This window comes from Anas platyrhynchos, chromosome 15 (assembly GCF_047663525.1).
Source record: "Anas platyrhynchos isolate ZD024472 breed Pekin duck chromosome 15, IASCAAS_PekinDuck_T2T, whole genome shotgun sequence".
Lineage (NCBI taxonomy): Eukaryota > Metazoa > Chordata > Aves > Anseriformes > Anatidae > Anas > Anas platyrhynchos.
Genome location: NC_092601.1, coordinates 15,097,334 through 15,117,311, shown reverse-complemented (window position 1 = coordinate 15,117,311; position 19,978 = coordinate 15,097,334). Strand labels below are relative to the sequence as shown.

Below are 19,978 nucleotides of genomic sequence, written 5' to 3'. Positions count from 1 at the left end.
ATTGCTTTTGAATTCTTGTTACTTGTTTATACTCTCTTCCAGGGATATTCGGATGTGAGTAACACATCAGGCTCTCTGGAAGGGTGTGAAAGGAAGATAAATCTATTGGATAGGAAGGTATATGAAATTCTGGATTTCCCCTAGTTGACCAAGCTATATTTTTTCTTGCTTTAATGAAACAGTCATTCTTCCTGTGGCTTTCTGAAGCTGTACTGTAAGGGCTTGACAAGCAACCAATTTTCTAAGAAGGGCAGAAATAGAGTACCTGCCTTTGAGAATGTGTTCAATATCAAGATCCTCAATTAGAAAAGTCATCATCAGTTACCTTGGACAGGTTTTGGTGATACTTTGCAGCTTCTGTTATTGCCTTAGTTCGGAAGGTAATGCTTTAACCTAGTTAGGATTTCTTTAACTCAGTTTTGCTAGTGCATTTGTGAATAACATTTCTGTCTGTATGCTCTTGGTATTCCCAGAGTTAAAGCTTTTTGTGGCTTCAGGTGGTTTTCTGCAAATCTAACAGCCAAGGTTGATGGCATCAAGCCTGTTTTGTGACAAGCCTTTCATTTTGGTCTGATGCTTTCCAGTGCAACTTTGGCAAAGACATCGTCTGCCTTCTGGATAGCTGGCCCACTCGTCAAGGTGACGGAACACCTATCGGCTTGCCTGCCTGCCTGCAAGTAGTTGGCAAGGGGAAATGCAATTGGCACTTCATAATAACTGATATATTTGGAAGGCTGGTGGAGGGGAAGAGCGAAAAAGTGCTCTGAAAGTGGGTGTTTTTTTCTTTTTTGTTCTGATTGGGTAGACATAGGACTTTGGAAAATATGTGCGCTCCTGTCTATATGGCTGATGATAGCTGCTAAAGATATACGTGCCATTTCTCTATGTCAGTCTTTTGGCTGTAGTTAGGTATTTAAAGTGGCTTTTTTGGTAAAATATTTGTCCCGTATTCTGTACTGCTCTGTCCAACTGTGATGTGTCTCTCTGAGTAGAGTTTGGAGGGTACGGGTTAAACCTGTAACTTTGCCTTAGTCAACTCTTCTGGTTTATTTTATCATGTGTGTTGGTTAAGTGTCTGTCACAAGTGACTTTCACCATATGATGTTAGTAGTTAAATGCCAGACAAATCTGGTAATAAGATCTGCACTTCTGTGCCTGAGATTGACAGATGCTGATGTGTTTGACATAATCATATGCTAGTTTTTTGAGGAGCTGGTTAAACTGATGCTTAACACTGGATACGAAAGTCCTGCATAAGGCTGAAGGACTTGACTGTGCAAACTATAGCAAGGCAGAGTTAGTCGTTTGTGATCTGCATCTGTCATCTGGGCATTTACCTATATGTATTAACGTTAATATTTTTCACAAGTTATGTTGTCCATATTTGTATAATCCCATGCACTTGTGTTGCTCCATAAGGAAGCACAAGACGTTCCCTGGGCCAATGTGCTGATCCAAAAAAGATAATGAGAGAAAAAGGGCAAGGTAAGGCAGCTAGGAAGGAATCATTAGTGACCAAGAGCAAGGCAGAGATGAATTGCCATGAGAATTGAGGTCAAGAGGATGCGAGGAGGTGCCGTGTGGTTTGAAAATGGTCACGATTCCAGGGGAAGGAGAGGTATGAAAGAGGTGTGAGGGTGTGCAGGGACTACAAAGTATTTGGTCCTTCAGAACTGAAATATCAGACAGTTACCAGAGTTTTAAGACCCATATCAGTCCGTGGGTAGTGTCTGAGATGCCTCTGGTATGAAGCTGAGACTCAGACCTGTAGTGCAGGGACTCCACCGCTACATGGGATTTGACAAAATGATGCCTGACAGCAACCTCACTGATTGCCTTGACTGCAGCATCTCATGATTTAAGGAACTGTCTCTCGCCGTTCTGTACCTGATGATTTGGGATCATTAGGTCTGTATCTGTTGCACCCTGCATTTTCCACTTCTAGGGAATAACTGCCTTCTCCTCCACAGGCTCCTGCGTGTTGGAGGCAGCGTGAGGGCCCGGGCTGCCTTGCTGTTGTGGCAGAGCTGCAGTTCCCTCCTGTCTGCACAATAAGCTTTGTATCTGTTTGTACAGTAATGAACTGCTTTTGTTTCCTTCAGAAACGTGCTCTGCTGTCTGGAGTGTTTCCATTTACAGACAACCCTTGCCAAATTAATTTTATTTAATTATCTCCCAGGGCTAAGCTTGAATACATTTTGTGTTAAATTCACCGTTTCTCCCTCTTCTGAACGAAATGGACTTAATATCCTTGTTAAAATCTGATTAAAACTAAAATTGAGTTTTTTGAAGTCTGATTAGCCCATGAAATGGAATTTTTAAACCTAATTATGAATGGATTTGCATACATTTTTAACACCATTAAAAAGGAAGTTGAAATATATTTATTAATGGAATCCTCTGCTGCTGTCTCTTTGGGCCATGACGACTGCAGGAGAGTGAGGGAAGGCAGGGATAAAACCCCTTCCACTTTTGAAATTTACCCTTTCCCCCCTCAAATTAATTCTAGAGGTGGTTTGACCCTGCCTCATTTTTATTCCTCTCTGCCACACAGCCCAATTTAGGTAACTGATGGCATTTTAGAGGGTAACTACACAGTTGAGCTGGTTTCATGTACTTAAAGCCTTTCTGCTTTCTGAAGGGAGGATGTCTGGGGTGGCAGCACTTGTTTCAGCACTGATATTCCTCCCCTTCTTTTCCAAAGTACCCTGATACACAATCAATAGGTAGCCCTCCTTTCTGCTTTCTGAGAAACTATATGTTTGGGCATTTCTTTTAAGCCCAATTTAAAAAAAAAAAAAAAAAAAAAAAAAAGTGGATCACTGTACAAGCTCAGGTGAACGTGCACATGGGACTTCTGATAGTTTATGTACTTCCCTGGGTTTGAAGCAGAGTTTGTAGGATGTATTTGAATCTCTCACTCCAGTAATTGTGCCCATTACTTCAGGATTTTGAATGTCTCTCTGTATGGGAAAAGGAGTGCCAGTGGAGAACGTATTTGCTTGTCCAAGTTCTGCTCTTTGAAGGAGGTGTAACAGGAAGCAAAATCCCCATGCAGAGAGATGCAGATTTAGCATGAAGGCACATGCTGCTGATGCTGTGTTATTCTGATACTGTTTGAAAAGATCATCTGCTGACATGAAAGGTAGAAGTTGGTGGGGAAGAAAAAATGGCCTTTTTTTTTTGGTTGTGGTCATTTTTTTTCATACCCAGAGTTATAAAGAGCTCTTTGCACTGCATAAACATTAGTCACACAATTTTAAGAATGTCTTCTCTCTGTCATGTGCTGTCTGCAGACTTTTTTTTATTTTCTGGCAAAAATTCTAATGAATTTGGTAGAAAGAAGGTGTGGCAGCTTGGAAATCCTGGACTTTACACAGGACTGCAAAGAGTAAGTGTTTCCTATGGAGCTCACTGTTCTGTAGCATTGGCAAAGTTACTTTTGAGAGACTTATTTTCCATATGCCTTTGTGATTTCATTTTAATCCTGATTTTGCAAAGGTTATGTATGGAACATGGTGGAGGTATCGAGTTCTGTAAGCAGTGCAGAATTCTGGCCCTGTTTCTTTGAGATGCTTCTCAAGCGGGAAGCTTAGGGAAGCTGTGGCTCAGTGGAGGAAGGAGGAATGAGCTACGCCTGGAGAATGCTTTTAGCTAGCAAAGGCTCAAGTTATAAACCAAAATGGTTGAAGTAAATTAAAAACAAAACAAAAACTTGAGAATTCAGAAAAGCTTAGGGAGAAAGAAGCTAACTGAGGCAGCTTTGCAACAGTGGCTTTAAGTTTTGTGGCTTAATGGCTGCTGCTTTCATTTGTTTGTTCATTGCATCTCTTGTTCAAAGTAGACACTTATTATCAGATCTATATAATTTACTGATATAAATATAATAAATATAAATAGAACTCCCATTTAGACTGGCTATAGGTGCTTTGCAGTATTTCTGCCTGTGGCAGGGAGGTTGGAACTAGATGATCTTTAAGGTTCCTTCCAACCTGAGCCATTTTATGATCTTCCCAAACAAGCTGGAGAGGAATCTGAGGAGTTAGGAATATCTCATCTGCCTTGGAGCACGGAGCTGTTGTACAACCTGCAGTCACGCCAGCAATGAGCAGGACCTGGAAGCTGCACGTCCAGGTAGAGTTAGGGGAGAGATCTTCAGAGGGGTAGGCATTAAGAAGACCTCAGTGATTTTTAACTTTTATTGTTAGCTGGTTGGTTCTGTAATGCCCATTTGCTAAAGAAAAAGTAACTGGCTGTGATAGTCTCATATGTGGTATTGTACAGCATGATGAAGTGAGATCTTAATTAAACATACATGCAAGGAAGGATGCAAAGTTAGATGATGGGATGTTAGATTGTTTCTCCTTATGGAGAGAATAGGTAGCTCTCTTCTGTGAATGCATTTCACCTTTTAGAAACTGTTTATCATTTAATTTTATTAGTGCTTCCCCTCGTAGCCTCAGGCATTAAAAGTGACTAAAACTTTACGACAGCAGTAAGCCAGGATGGTGTCGGTGCCTGTGAAACCAGTCCAGTCGTTATCTTAATCCTCGTCGCAGGAGCCTGTGGCAAAGACACAGGGAAATCATAATTGCTTTTGGCTGCCCCGAATCCTGTGCCTGATGCAGGCAGCTGAGCTCAAGTCCTGGTTTGTGAGAGTGAGCTGGCAAAAGGAGAGCAGTAATTGCTGAAATGCCTCTGTTTACATCTTTAATGCGATTACACTACAGCAGTTCCACTTTCTATGAACGAGTCTTTAAGTCTGCTTCTATTTCCTTCTGACATGAATTATTCATTATTTATGGCTGGTGGTGATTGGGGTTTGGCTTTCACAAGCAGGTTTATTATATCCACTTAGTGCTGACTGCTTTGGTATGTTTGAGGGTTATTTTCCCAGCATTTGTTCTTGTGGTCATCATTCTTCTTGGAGCTAAAACTTTCAGAGTATGTAATTCAACTCAGTTTTTGGGGAATGTAGATTTGATGGAAAGGCATGTTGTTTTTATTTTTTTAATGTGAAGCATAGTGAGAGTTGTTTATGTTTTTGTTTGTTTGTTTTTACTTCAATCATTGCTTAATTCCTCTGTAGCAACAGTGTCACTGGTGCTCTTCTGTTCCAATGACTTGTGGCAACTGGTTTGCACTGGGACCTTGCTGTTTAGGTCTTGGTAAGTCTCATGTTTGCATTAGCTGTCTGGAGCTGATGTATGGGTGAACTTCCATAAAACTTTTGGTCTAAAACGTTGTTTGTCCTTCACTTTGAATGTTAAATTTTTTAGAAACTTTCAAAAAAAAAAAAAAAAAGTATGAGAGAGAATTACTGCATTTGTTTAAAGTTCTTAAAGCTTTTTTTAGCTAAACAGTTCAAAGAGCGCATCTCACTAATCAGAGGAATATTTTTACGTCCCTGGGGTGGTCACACTGTTTTAATTGGAACTCAGGCTTCTTTGAAGTCCTTTTTAATCCTCCCTGAGCTGGGGGAGAGGGTTTGAAGGCAGCACTGTAAATCTGAAATTTCTTCATTTTATTTACATGTGTCTGGGGACGCATGTAATTCATTTTCCTGAAGTTAAGCTCGCTTGCTGGCTTGTGGACAGCTGGGTGAGGGCTGTGCTTCATTAAGCGAGGAGGCCTGAGATGGATGCTAGGGGTTACAGATCGTGAGCTCACGTGCTTATGGGGTTGGTAACACTGGTACCTGAGCAGCAGGCTCTGAGGGGTGAAAACTTGATGGGAGGCACTGGGAATGATGCCATAGTTGAACGTGAGGCTAGGCTTAGCAAAAAGCTAGGATTTAAACTCGTGTCTCAGGATTAACTTATTAGTATGGCACTCATCAAAATAGCATTGCATACTGATGCATGGCTGCTTTGAGTTTAACCAAAGTTTTAGGGTACAGCTCTTGTGGTTGATCATTTGAAGTTAACAGGGCGTTAAATTTTCCTTTATTGTGACTGAATTAGAGATGTATTTTTTTTTTCAGGGGTGTCTTGAGTCAGATTGCTTAAACTTTGTGTCTTAGATCTAAACTTTAGGCCTTCCTTTGGTCTGTTTTGGAGAGTAGGAATCTACATTTCTCCGAACTTGTATATTATGTGTGATATATCCACCATGAATGGAGCCTTAGTGGTAGCTGATGCCTTTTATACCATGTTTATACAAATAACTTGCAGCAATATGCTGCTACTGACAATGCAAGCACCTTCCCTGAGCATTTTCTTCTTCCACTATTGATTCTTCTTGTGATAAATATAGTAATTTATAAGCCGTGTGTTTTCTGTTCTTCAGTAATGTTTTTTTAACATCACAAGCTTGCTGAAACCAGGTTGTTTCACTCTCTGCTTCTGCCAGAGGTGAGACATCTGCTGTGAAAAGCTTTGAAAAAATGTTTGCTCGAGGTTTGGGTAGTTTTTAATTAATCGAAGCAATAGGTTTAACCTTAGTTTTCTGTCTAAAAGAATAACACTCCAGCTGAACATCTAAGCAGTATGTTCTTCGTTCTTTCTAAAACTGTCACCATAAATTCACCTGACTGATATTATTGGATGATATTAAAAGAAAAAAAAAAGTTAAAATAACTTACTGTGGTTTAAAGTTGCAGTTTAAAATGGTATTCCTGCTGTGAGACGGAAGAGGTATGTGATTGTAATCAGATGTAAATGAAAATAATATATGGGATGTCAAATCCCACTGATATAAAATGGAGCCGAAAACACAGCCTAGGCTGTCACAAGGACTAGTAGGCAGTCATAACGAGTATCTCCTCTTCCTCAACGTGAGGGATTTTGTGTCACTGCTGTCTCATATTTGCAGCTGATGAGGGCCTGGGAAATACTGAGCAATAAAGTTGTTGAAAACAATTGGAGAATTTCTTACATGAATTAGTATTCTGCAAGGATATTTCAGAGAAGTGTCAAAAGAAGACCGTCAATTTAGTGGTATCTGTTAAAGCAGTCAAATACACATTGTCAGTACCCAGTCCTAGGTACGGTGTTTCTTTCCTTTTGCTATCGGAGAGAAGCCCTGGTTATCTATAAAAATATCTTCATGTTGTTAACTTCCATATACATGGAAGTTATGTCAGAAGGGTATGTTTGATATGTGTATTTTCTTTCCTCCTTGAAAAGAAGCTCTGTTGCCTGGGATTTCTCAGCTGGTCCAACTGTCTACAAATGCCTTGGCAATAACTTGGCATGCTAGGCCTAGCAGAGATTCAACAGAAGTATGCGAGAACTTCTGACACAATCTGTTTTTGCATAAACGTTTCTAACTAATTTGAAGGCTGAGGAGTTAGTTTCTAGCTGAGACCCTTCCGTTGGAACCAGCCATCCCTACTGGCCCTCAGCTTGGTGAGGAGCAAGTTTCTGAACTAGCTTTTTTCCACTGACATGAACTTTAGAAAGAGTGTCTGTGTCATGTCCCTGCCTGGCCCTTTGGAAATTCCATTTATTGCTTTTAGTTAGGCTGTCAGGACACTTTCCCAGCCTCCTGTAATCCCAGCAGTTGGCCTGGAATCTTCTTGGAGGTTTCTAATGATCCTCAATTGCATGTTATCTCTCTAAAATATATTGCATCTCCATATTCAGAATTCATTTCCAATGAGCCTATCATCATATTTCAGTCTGTTTTTCAGATTTTTTTTTTTTGCATATGGCTACTTAAAATTATCCAGATATCTTGAAAATCTTAGGATGCACACATAGTTGGAAAAGAATACAAATTATTTATTCTAATTCTGTTCTGGGGAATGTCTGCCTGACATTCCCCTTGTCTTATGAAGCCTTATTCCTCCCCCCAGCAAACAGTTCATACTATCCTCCATTTGTTCCAGTTCGATTGACAAATGGAAACTACAGGGAAAAATACGTTAGTTATGGCTTCCTAAATTAAGTCATTTTGTGTATTTCATCACATTATTTTTGTTTTACCCATTTTTTCTCAAATTAAGTACATGATGGGTAAGAAAATTAAAATAGCTTTTGCTTCTGTACTAAAATAAACATTACGTTATTAAATGTATTTACAGTTTGTTTGAAATCTTAAGGGCAATAGGTTCAAAATTATACGCTACAGAAATTGCTTTTCAGCATCATCATTAATATGTAATTACATTTAATAAATTAAATTGCAAATTGAGAAAAACCATTTAATTGCAAAGATGATGCTGATATCTGCTGTGGTATGAGAGCAGCAACAGCCACTTCTGAAAATCCTTTATGATCACTCCGAACTTGACTGCTTCTGTGCTACTGACAGTATATACCTAAACTGTGCTTTAGAAGTTTCATGTTTTTTTTTTCTTGCTGTTTGATGTTTAATCTGTGTTCATTTTGGGGAGAAAAGTTAAGCAATAATAACTGTTATCCATAGAAATGATCTTGAGAGTCTCAAGTAGTACAAGGGTATAATGGGCCTTGTGAATGAAACAGTAAAACACCTATAGATTGCCCCCTTTAATGTAGGGCTTTTGGGTTTTGTTTAATAAGAGGTGGTATAGTGAGGAGATGTGATCAAACATAGAGAAGAGTGAGATGGAGAAGAGAGCCTTGGACAGTGCTGTCTGACTTGGAGAAGATGCTGCTGCTGGTTTGGGAATTCTTTGTTGACAGAGACCAGGGATTTTCCTCTCATCACACCAAACAATGGTTTGAAAGAACTTCAAAGACACAGGCTCTTATGGATTAGTAAGTACAATAGGTTTGTTATGCTTCCCTGCTAACCTACAAAAGGTAAAAGGGAAGACCTTAAGAACTGTTTGTTTTCCTATATTGGAAAAACATAGGATACAAAATACTTAACAGCTTTGCAAATAAGCTCTATGTTTCTTGAGTTATTATTAAATGGCTTATTGTTGGCCTTATAAATTGCTTCATTTTGTGCAATTGCATTTAAGCCTAATTAAAATTCTTTTGTGTTATGGCATGATTGAAATATGTGGACTATTGTCCCTTTTTTCCTTTGGGATAAGGCATAGCAATGGATGCTCCAAGGAGGAATTGATTTCATCTGTATCCTAACACCAGAAAGATTGGTTTTTTAGTTTTGACTTAGGAGAGAGTCGAGAACAGGACCAGACAAAGTATGCTTTGATTGCTTCAGAAATGTCAAGCATAAGTAAGAGTTTGAGTCGATACAGCTCTTATTCATTATTTAGGCTACAAATCATTAGCTTCTGTGCAAAAAAAGTACTTGTAAAGAATGGCAGCTGAACAGAGTGGAGAGCAAAGCAAGTTTTGCTCCAGTCACAGCAATTGGTCAGCTTTGTGCTGAAATGCCAGAGCAGCTGAAGGGCATCCCCATGGTCAGTACCAGTACAAACCAAACTCGTATGGAGATACACTTGTCATTAGTAAGAGCTCAACAGAGTTTATTCTATTTGTCTAGTTCAGTCTGTTTCCCTTGTTACTTACGTACTTTCCTCTTAGGCAGTACATCTTTTTTTTTTATTTAACATTTAGGTTAGTTTTGACTCTTAATGAAGGTTGGTCTTGACAGAAATCTGCAAGTTAGCATACAATTACTCATCCATCCCCCAAAAAACAATGACATGACAGTGAGTCTCTTCTAACAAAGCTAGCCTCTGACTTCTCACCTGTTTTTGAGAGCCAGGCTGACAGTCGTGTGGCTCACACTGGAGCCCCCCTGTAGCTTTACCCAGGTGGCTGCTGTTACCTGCAGTCTGCATCGCTCACTGCAAGCTCAGCGAGAGCTTGAGGATATGTTTTGATGAGAAGACAGCTGAGCCGGTTAACAGCTTCTTGTTGAAAGGTGTAATTTCAGCAAGCTGATTCAGAACTTCAGTGGCAGAAAATGAACCAAGCAAAACCAGTGACTGCTGCTTCGGTGGTAGCAGGCAATTAGATTTACTCCGCTGCTCTCCCTGAATTGGAACCGGAGAAGAGGAGCCTCCAGTGATGATTTGTGTGAGCTGGGTCCCATTTGGAAAGGCAACACTCTCTGGATTTGCTGTGTTCTAAGGAAAAAGGCAACTTGCCTTATGCTGTAATGCTTTTTAATCAAACTCTAGAAAATTGCTTTTCTTTCACCGTGACCTCTCTCAGACCTGTACATTGCAGGCTGTGTGGTTCAGTATGCAAGGACCTGGCATCTGGATGAAGGAAAAAAAAAAAAAAAGGCAGCAAACTGGGGCTATCTTAACTCTCAAATCAACAGGTTTGATACTACTCCGTGTAATATTCCTTCTCCCTGAGGCCTGTTAAGGCCCCTCACATGCAAGGCCACATTCAATTACGCAAGGTATATGCTTACCAGGTTTCAGTGATGTGTTCTGTGCTCGCTATTAGAGCAGCGGTAGGAATGAGAAAGAAGTCTGAAATGTTAAAATGACAGCCAAATGATAAGGTGCTTTTTTTCTCCCTCTCCCAAAAGTGAGGTCGATTTGATCTTTTTGAGCTCTTAAATATATTTCTAAAGCAGAAATGAAACTTGAAGGATCAGTAGTTGTGATGCCATATCAATAACTTGAGTGGAAAAAAAACTTTTTAATTAAAACCCATGGAAGCATATTGACTGGAATCAAGAGCTTTTTCTCCCCTTTTTCCATTCAAGTTATGAGGTGATTAGATTAATTGCTAATTTTGCAGCTATTTCAAAAGAGACGTCAATTAACTGTCTCTGGAATTGTCAAGCCAGTTTCAAAACGCTCAAAGCTGTTTTACAAATAAATTGTTCTTGTTAGTTCTTCTTATAAGTTGTTCAAATACAAAGTATATTTTTCTAAATGAAGGGAATTATTGCTTCCATTTATGCTTCAGATCTCTTCCATTTGCTTTGTTTTTGAGATAAAATTACTAAGCATGCAATTTTTGGGGGAAACTGTAAGGTATACCCTAGTCTTTTTTTTTTTTTTTTTTTTTTTGACAGCTCTTGGCACCATAATTTGAATGAATAAAGGCAAATGATTGCTCTTCAACACATTTTAATCAAAGTGTTACAACAAACTGTGTCCTAATTGCCTAGGAAATTTTGAAAATTCATTTATTTTTGTGAACAATATGTGTAGCAGATTCCTTACCATATGGTTTAGTATAATACAGTTTGCAATAGAAAGGGAGAATGTGGGCATTAAAAAATTAACAAATAGGTGTAACTGCTTCGGTTGGAGCTCGATAGGGCTTTTTGGCCAAGGAAGTATTATTGTGAAACTTAACGCTTAGAGCACCAGATCTTAGTGGCAGTATTTTCCTTTACTCTGATGAAGAGGAGCTAAGGTATGGTACCAGTAAGGTGACAAATGTTTGAGGAGAGGGACGTGCTGTGAGGTTAGTTTTCTGATAGAAACTTTGCCTTAGTTTGACCAAATTAAATTTAAGGACTTTGTGCTGCTGTATTTTGGGAGCTCTATATGTACTGTCTGAATTTAAGAAGAGATTGGACTGTGCACTTATTCACATGGTCTGAACTTTTGGGTAGACCTGTGCGGTGTCAAGAGTTGGACTTGATGATCCCTAAGGGTCCCTTCCAACTCAGGATATTCTATGATTCTATGATTCTAGTGGTATGATTATCGTTGTTTGCTGTACTTTCTTGAAAGGCAAGTCATCACAGGAACTGTGCTACTTCTGGAATTCCTGGTGAAGCTAAAGAAATGAGCAGGGATGCTGTAAATCTGAGATACAGGAGTTATAGCAGTTGCAGAGCTCACATATACAGCAAGGCTCTTTGGGAGACTCACTTCAAACATGCAGGAACAGACTGGTGGAGATATTCAAAGCCTTTTTAATCACACAGAAATATTTAAAATAACTAAGTTGTGTTTTCAGAATTCTTCTGTTGTTGTCATGTTATTGTTCTGTGTTTGTTCTTCAGATGCTGTTGTCGTCCTGCTGAAGGAGCAGCTGAAGTTGTTCTTTAAAAATTGAGAAGGTTCTTTTGGGGAGAGGAAACCTTCAAAATCTTGCTGTGTTTTTTATGTATAATATAAAAGCATATAAGGAACAAAATCCAGATTCTGTACTTTTAGGAGAATGTCTTTATTTTTTTAAAAAAAGGAATTTATTTTGGATTGAAGATAAAGAAGCAGGTATGCTCTCACTTTGTGTGCCTGATTCTCTTTAGTCACTTTTTAGCAAAGACTTCTGTCTCTGGACTTTATTAGTTAATTGTGCTTGGGTGTAAAAGTTTACGGATCCATCTAAAATGCGGTGCCAAAAATCTGGGATGTTCCATTTTGGTTTAATATGACTTAGTTGAGACACAAATCTGTGTGTCATTTCATACCGAATTAAAACTATATAGAGAATTGCAAATTCAAGAGACTTCTGAAAATAGGTATTCTGAGTAATTTAGTATGCATTATTAGTTCTGAACCTCCAAACAAATTTAAGTTTATAAAAAAAAACAAACAAACAAACAACAAAAATGGAGAACTTAGTCCCCTGAAAAAAGTTGTATGTGGGCTGGTTTTTCAATTTAGTTTTACTTCTGTCTCGTACTTCCACGGTTAAAATTTAATGTCGGATATCTATCTATAATCAAATCTATTCCTTTGCTGTGAAGTTTGAAGCACTTCACAGAAGCAATAAGAAGCTGACATTCTAATAAATTATAAATTAAAAAAATAATACAATTTTTACTTTTTCATCTGCGTCATGGTTTCATGTTACCTCAACAGCTCATTCTCAGTGAACAACTGTCAGAGTTGATAATGCAATGGTAATTGGTCCTTAACTAATACAGCTCAACAGAGCTTTATAGCAAGTGTCAATAAAATGCTGGTTGTGTGCATAAGAAAAATATTACATAAGCCATTTTCCATGTTTAAAATGAAAAAGTATGCCAGTGGGGGCTTGAACATCCTTTAGTGAAGAAAAGTGACTTGGACATATTCCATTAAGTTAATTTTTCACTTCATTTGAACAGTTTCAGGTTTTTCTTGTTCTCAAATTGCTCTTTTTCAAATTATCTGCACTTCAAAGGAAGTCAAAGAGCTTTGCTAAACAGCAATTCTGTACCTCCACTGCCTTACTCTGCTGCTAAGCTTTGCTGGACTAATTTGAACATATAAGACCAAAAAAACCCACAAAACACCTTTGTTTCCAGATTAGTTTTAAATGCTCACATTTGTTTGGTTTTGGATTTTGCTTGAATGTTATTGTCAAAAGAAGTATGATGTCAGGCTGGGATGGTGGGACAGAGGAAATGTGTTTTGGCTTCTGGGTATGGAACTGAAGTCAGGGGTAAAATCTATGTTCACTGTTTGCAAACCTATTTTGTCATTTGTTCATCGTGTTGCCTTTATAATTGCATAGCACAACGTTCAGGCTGCTCCTGAATCTTGCCATCAAGTGAGTGTGTAGTTTTCTACCCTGGATTTTGCATGGCTGGTGCAAACTGGGTTTGCAGCTTTCCCAAAGGGGGTCCTGGATACATTTATGTGAGGGCAGGTTTCAAACTGCCCCCACATAGTGGTGCTGGTAAGTTGTGTTGTCAGGCTCTCTTAAAGCTGACTTCTTGACTTTTTAATACTAATCAAGGTACCAACTGTTTGATAGGGAATGGCTGGAACTTTAACAAAAATTATACTCAGCTAGCCCATCAGACAGACTCCTGAGGCCAGCACACGTTAAGTGTATGTTGGGATGCTGACAAATTTCTCTCTTAATGTGTCATTGTGTTCAGAAACTTGTGAAATGAGAGGGCTGTTTACAGCACCGAAGGCTGGATGGTATTTGGGAGTTTGACAAACTCTCTTCAAATGGAAAGCTCATCTGATTTAATTTCGTTGTGCATGCAGTGTCATTCCTGTGCTTGGAACTGGGTAAACCTGGCTTTTGCCAAACTGTGTGTGATCAGGATGGGAAGTGGACCTCAGAAACAGGTTTTGAAACCCCTCAGTAAAGGTGTTCAGTAACACTGCATGCAAGGGATGTCTGTGCCTTGTCATGTCACATAGTTTAGTTTTACAAAATTAATTTTTTAGAGGGAATTAATGCCCATTGTCTTTGTTTTCTGTTATATCTGTGCCAAAAAAAAAAAAAGGCATCTAATGCCATTAAAACATCCTCCAGAAATAAGTACAAACCTACTGCTGCCAGTTGCTGAAACTGAGATTAGAGGCTGGTTGTTGATTTGAATTGCCTAACAGCTGAGGATGATTTTTTTATTGGAAATCTGTCAGTAGCTACCATTACTAGAAATCTGTGGCTTTTATAATACCATCTCATTTTACTACTGGATTAATTTCAGTTCTCTGTCTGAGTCCTAATACATTGTGGTACGAATTTCTGGGAACATGAGAATAATATCGAGGCAAATATACTGGTCTGGCCATTTACAAATTTGTGCAGCTATTTCATTGATGCAAGGACCAAACACTTGTGCTGGGGGAAAGCATTCAACATGGCAAAAAAGAGGTGCCTGATATTATCCATGTGATAAATCTGCTATTTTGGGTGAATTTTGAGATGCTTAGAATTGTATTTTTCAGAGCCTTGTTGATTTGGCATTAAACTCTACAAAGATTGTTCATATTGAAATCAGCATGTCTGCTTACAGCTTCTTTGTGCCAAACAGACCAAGCATGCCCAGTTCATTCTGTCTGGTTGGTGTTTTGTTTGTATTTTTTTTTTTTTTTTTAAGTTTCTGGTGACTAGCAGGTGGAAGAGGTTGAAGTGGAAAGGGAAATACAAACCTTTTTTTCTTATCAACACTAAGACAGCTGCCTTTATCCTTTCCTCATTTCTAGATTTTCTGGTTAGAAATGAGGGTCAAAAGACAACATCTGTTTCCTTAATTTATGCAAAAAAATAAATCTGAGTCAGAGGTCTTCTTGCAGATAGAAGCTACTGAACCTATGCTTAAATCAGGTTATAGCTTTATAGACTTTTCTTGTAAGGCATTTTTACTGTTATTCTTTTTCTCCTGCAGACCTTGTGGAACAAGCAGAACCAACTGTCTTCCACTTCCTGGCATATGCTATCATTTAGTTCTCCATTTATGTGCCAGTAGAAAGAACCCAAGTCTTCTAACTTCAAAACCAAATTTAGTGTTAGATTGAGCCCTTCAGAGCTGAGATTACAAGAAACTGGTGGGTTTTGCTTGCTCCTGGGCTATGGGGAGCTGTGGCTTGCATCATACTTGGCCCTGTAGTCAGTGCTAACGTGGAGGTCAGCACACTGGGAAATGCGTGGGAACCCTGCTTGGCGAACAAATTCTTATGTATGGTTAAGAGAAAATGTGTATGCATTCAGGTGGTAAGCTCTCTGCTCACCTGGTGTAGGTTTTACGCAGACCTTTTGGTTTGAAGAATTTTCTTGGTCTTGCTGACTCCGTGGCTTTAGAGTTGGTTTGTGGGTTGAAGTGAACAGAGGTGAGGTGCTGCGAGGTAGACGATGATTACAGCATACAGCAATGACTTTAATTAAGTAGGCTTTTAAGAATTCTGAAGAGGATGCAACTCTGTGTTGTTTTAGGGAATTGGAGCAGTTTTGGACTGATGCAATTGCTTTATCTTTTTTTTTTTTTTTTGTGAGACTTTTTTATGATTGTATATGGAACATAGTCTTTCTACAAGTATTTTTGTTAAAAGTTTCTATTTTGTTTTAATTGTGTAGGACACCTGATGATCTCTCAAGGCAAATTGTGGCCCTGCAGCAAAGGGAGCTTGTGCTGAAGGAGCAGAACTCCACCGTCACAAACAGGTAAGTAACAGTGGCTGTTGGGTAGCAAGACGCTGAAGACATTGAAGCATGTAGAAAGAGAACAACAACTGCAGCCTATGAGGATGGCTGTCTGGATTTCTCTGCTGTTCTTAAGTGCTTTCTATGCCATCGTTCTTTCCCACATTAAGAGTTTTCTGCTTGCTTAAATCCTTGCAGGAAGCAAAAGATGAACAGTGGGAGGATGGGGTGAGTTTATCCAGCTTCACTTTATGAGCTGAAGTGTTTGTAAGGAGAAGTAAGAAGCTTTCTCAGACCACCACATCTGGAAGAGGATGTCACAGCAAAATGTGCAAAGTAATGATCTTGGGGTGGAAAACCATGTTTATAGTTTTGGTGGCAAAGCAGTGCAAGACTATGGGAGGAGCAGTTGGTTTATAGAGCAGGGATATGTGTGGGAAACTACAGGGTGGCTAAGCCTTTGCCCTGGTGTGCAATTGAGCATCTCCTAAGGGAAATGAATTTGTCTGCCAGAGCTTTACTTTCCAGAGTGCATTGGTTATACAGCATTTCTTAACACGCTTCCTTAGTGTGCCAGATAGCACACTGGGATGCTTCTTATCCTCGGTGCATGTGTTGCTTTCCACAGTTTTATTTCCTCGTGTTAGGAACCTGTCGGCTGTTCCTGTTTATAAACAATACCTTTGTCTTTCAAAAAGGTTCCTGGGCTGTTTCCATTGCCAAGGTGTTAGCTGCCTTGTCTAAGCAACAGAAGTGTGGAGAATTTCCACCTTCTCTGTAAATGTGTTGAATGTAAAGCATTCAAATTCTGTGTAATTGAGCAGTGGACAAGTGCTTTTATTTGTCTTGGGCTGCATTTGCTAATGTGTCTCCTGAGGTATGTGGTAGATTTTGGCTCAAGAGATGATCGTGTTATGGACTCCGCCTTCCTAATGATGGGCAGAATTCAAGCTGGGTGTTAAAAGCTTTGTGTGAGCTGCTGCTATTAACAGGAGTGTTTAGTCAGTTGTAAAATTGTTAGCCAAGTATAAGCTCCCCTGAGTGCAGCCAGCCGGATTGTTTTGTGGTTTCTGCTAAGAAGTTTAAGGGGGGGGGAGGGAAATATTTTTTTTTAAAAAAAGGCACTTCATATATTAAAAAATATACCAAGCTACCCCCCTCAAACTCTTAAATGATCAAATAAAAGAATTGTGGTAATGTTTGAGTTACAGATCTCCCTCCTTCCCTCCGCAGTTGTCTTCTCACAGCCTGTCAGAGAAATGCTTTTTCTAAATTTATTAATGGCCAAAGGGAATCATCTGTTGAAAAAGCAGCCTTTTGGTAGTGCCTGTTCATGCTGGATGTAATCGTGCCAATTTAGTTTAAAAATAAAAACATGATTAAGATTACTTTTTGATTTTAGGTGAAATGGGCTGTAAAGCTGCTTAAATTAAAATTTTAACGTTTTCCTGATGAAACACTGCGTGTCATTTCCAAAAGTGATAATTTCAGCTTTCTTCTGTCACTTACCTTATTCTGTCTTAAAATGTAGGCAATAAGATACTTTTTTTTTTTTAAAAACCTTTCATTACAGATGATTTGAAAGTTCCCAGGAGAAGATCTCGTGTCTTTGGAAATAAAACCTTGTTAAAGAACCAAATCTAATTTTCTGTTTTCCCTTGAATGACATCCAGATTCAGCTGATGGTCTTCTTTTATTTGTTTCTTAATTGCGTTCCGAATGGTCTGGGTATTACAGTAACTTAGTGTGTGATCATAACTCCCTCTAGTGATTGAGCCCAGCAGTTATTCGCCTTTCTATTGTCTTAGCTACAGCTCCTTTAGCCCTTAGTTCAAATCTGTTACATCTTCAGTCCTGATGGTGCTAAGTGTGACTTTATAAATAGCTGCTGGTTATGTGTGTAAAGAGCTGAGTGCAGGACCACGGCAAATAAACTTTGCTTATCCTAATAAGCTTTATTTTTTTTTCCATTAAAATTAATGGCTTGGTAGCTACTTAAGGAAATATTATCAGAAGCTGGCATCTGAGTTTAGTTTTTGGCAATGAAGTGCGAATCACAGATAGTTCTAGGTTGCTACAGTGCAAAATTCAGTGTTTAGTAGAAAATATGCGAGTGTGATGTTAAAGACAGTTAAGGGACAGTTCAGTCTGCCTTTGCTGCTCCCCTTTTGAGTACCAGCACAGGGCAAGGACAGGGTTTCCATGGCTTTATTAGTCAGCAGCCTCACTTGCTGGTCATACAACCCTCTTCCCAGACGGCTGGTATTGAGTCTGTGTGCACTGAATTTACTTCTGGTTATCAGTGAGCTTTTAAACACAAGTGGAAGAGGACCTGGAAGGTTTTTTGCAAGCTGAGTATTCTTTCTGCCTTTCCACTGTAGTCGTCTTACTTCATTTTTATTCCCAGTTCTGGTACCTTGCCTGCATTGTTCAGTGGCTGTGATAGGTGTTTGCCAGCTCCTGTCCACATCACAGCCTGGTGAGCAGCGCTCATTTCTGTTTGGTGAGAGGAGATGCTTGGTTGTGAGGCTGGAGTTCATGGCTAGTGTAGCCAAACATGGGTGGGAGTTGACTTCAGAAAACAAGCCAGATGTGCAAAAGATGGCACAAGGGACTGGTTTGCTAGATAAGCTCCCCTCTGTTGCTCCAGAACTAGAGACAGATGTGTGGCTCAGCTGCTCCGCAGCGTACTTCAGGTGGTCTAGAGTGGAAGGTTATGGCATGCAGTCGCACTGCCAGCAATGTTTTCTGGCACGTGGCTTCACTAAACAGGCTAAATTTGTTTTGTCTCATACTTCCGGTCTTGAGCTGCTTTCCTGTTGCTACTATCTATTATGTAGTGCAGTTTCTGTTATTAAAAAAGCAGTAGAAGGTAATTGCACCCCGAAAAGGCTTCATCATGACAAGTCAGACTTTTGTGTTGATATCTGTTAGTGTAACCTGTGCAAGTGGCAGTGTCTCACGGCCTCCCGGAGATCAAATGATGGTGCCTACCAGATTTGCTGTATTACTCAGGATGCTTTCAGACAGTGCCACAGCACTGAATTTTCTGAACAGAGAGTCTAAATAGATTTATTTTAACAGTGAGTGCTTCATGCTTGAGTTGTGTAGAACCCCTTGGAGCATGCAGCTTTTTGTGTAGGGAGGAAAACCTTCCGTGGGGATGGAGGAGAGGGTCACCCTTTCACTGAAGATGTAAATAGCAGCAGCTCACCTTCCTCTTCACAACTTCACTATTGCTGAGTAATGTCCCTGAGATGCCATTAATAACGTGAGGTGGACCCTCACCGCTGTTTTGGAGTGTACTGCTGCAAGTTGTGTAAATAGAGTAAATTACGCTTTTAGCAGGAACAGTGGGAAGTGTCCTGGAGCTCTGTAGGACACAGGTAACAATCCCTTAAAGGCTCAAGAGGAGATTGCTTTGGGCTGCTTTGGTAGCATGAGGCATACCTACTCTTCGGCTTAGAAGAAGGCAATAAAGGAAAGGTGTTTAAATAATGGGTCAGTTTAACCATGTAAATCATTATTTTAAGCACATTTCCCCCCCAGAGAGTAAACATTATAGGCATTGAAATATTTTTTCAGGGAGAGACAGTAGTTGTAGCTTGTAATATGAAGTGTTGGCCAAGAGGTTTGTAAGTGTTTGTCTTAAAAAATGATGTGGTAGCTGCACAAACTTTTATTGAAATGGGAAAACTTGCATATTTATCTATCCTATCTCAGTGTGTGTGTCTGTGGAAGGACTTCTTAAAATGATCATGGCAAAGCATTCTAGAATTTGAAATGTAGTGAAAGCTTATTTCTCATCAGTGTTGTCCTCTGAAGCAGCTAACCATGAAGGAATGACACTGCTTACAGCTGGATCTTTGATTCAACTCTGAAAGGCAAGCCATGAAAATGTGCTCTTTGGCTACTTATGGTCTTTCCAAAAGTGATAATTTATTTTTTGCTTTTGTTCTTGTTGTTTGTGGGTAATACTGATGTTAGACCGCTACGGTATCTTGTAAAAGTCAAACACAAGGAAATGTGAAGTTAGTACCTTGAACAGAATAAAGGACACCTGAAGGAAGAGAGAGAAGCAATAAATCTTTGATGCTAATGTTGGGATCTTACAACTGATAGTTTATTCCTGTCACCTAGCATCAGAAACCCAGCCATGAGTTTTGACATATAGTTTTGTATGTGAAAAGGGATAGTTAGAATGTGTTTGAAAGGAATTTTCCTCCTCCAAGTGCTCACAGATTTCTCTTAAGAGATATGACTGTTTACACCTTTATTCATATAAATAGCATAAAGCTGACTTACCAAACAGCCTGCTGTGTGTATTATCACTTACA

General features: G+C 39.4%; 1 protein-coding gene across 4 annotated transcripts in view; it reads left to right on the top strand.

The window, feature by feature from the left end:
• Window positions 1–19,978, top strand: part of MAD1L1 (mitotic arrest deficient 1 like 1) — a 347,495-nt gene that overhangs the window by 22,194 nt on the left and 305,323 nt on the right. For all 4 annotated transcript variants that reach the window (XM_038187038.2, XM_038187039.2, XM_027469053.3 and 1 more), the window contains one exon: window positions 15,576–15,662. In XM_038187038.2, the coding sequence (XP_038042966.1) occupies window positions 15,576–15,662 (87 nt within the window). The remainder of the gene's footprint in view (window positions 1–15,575; window positions 15,663–19,978) is intronic.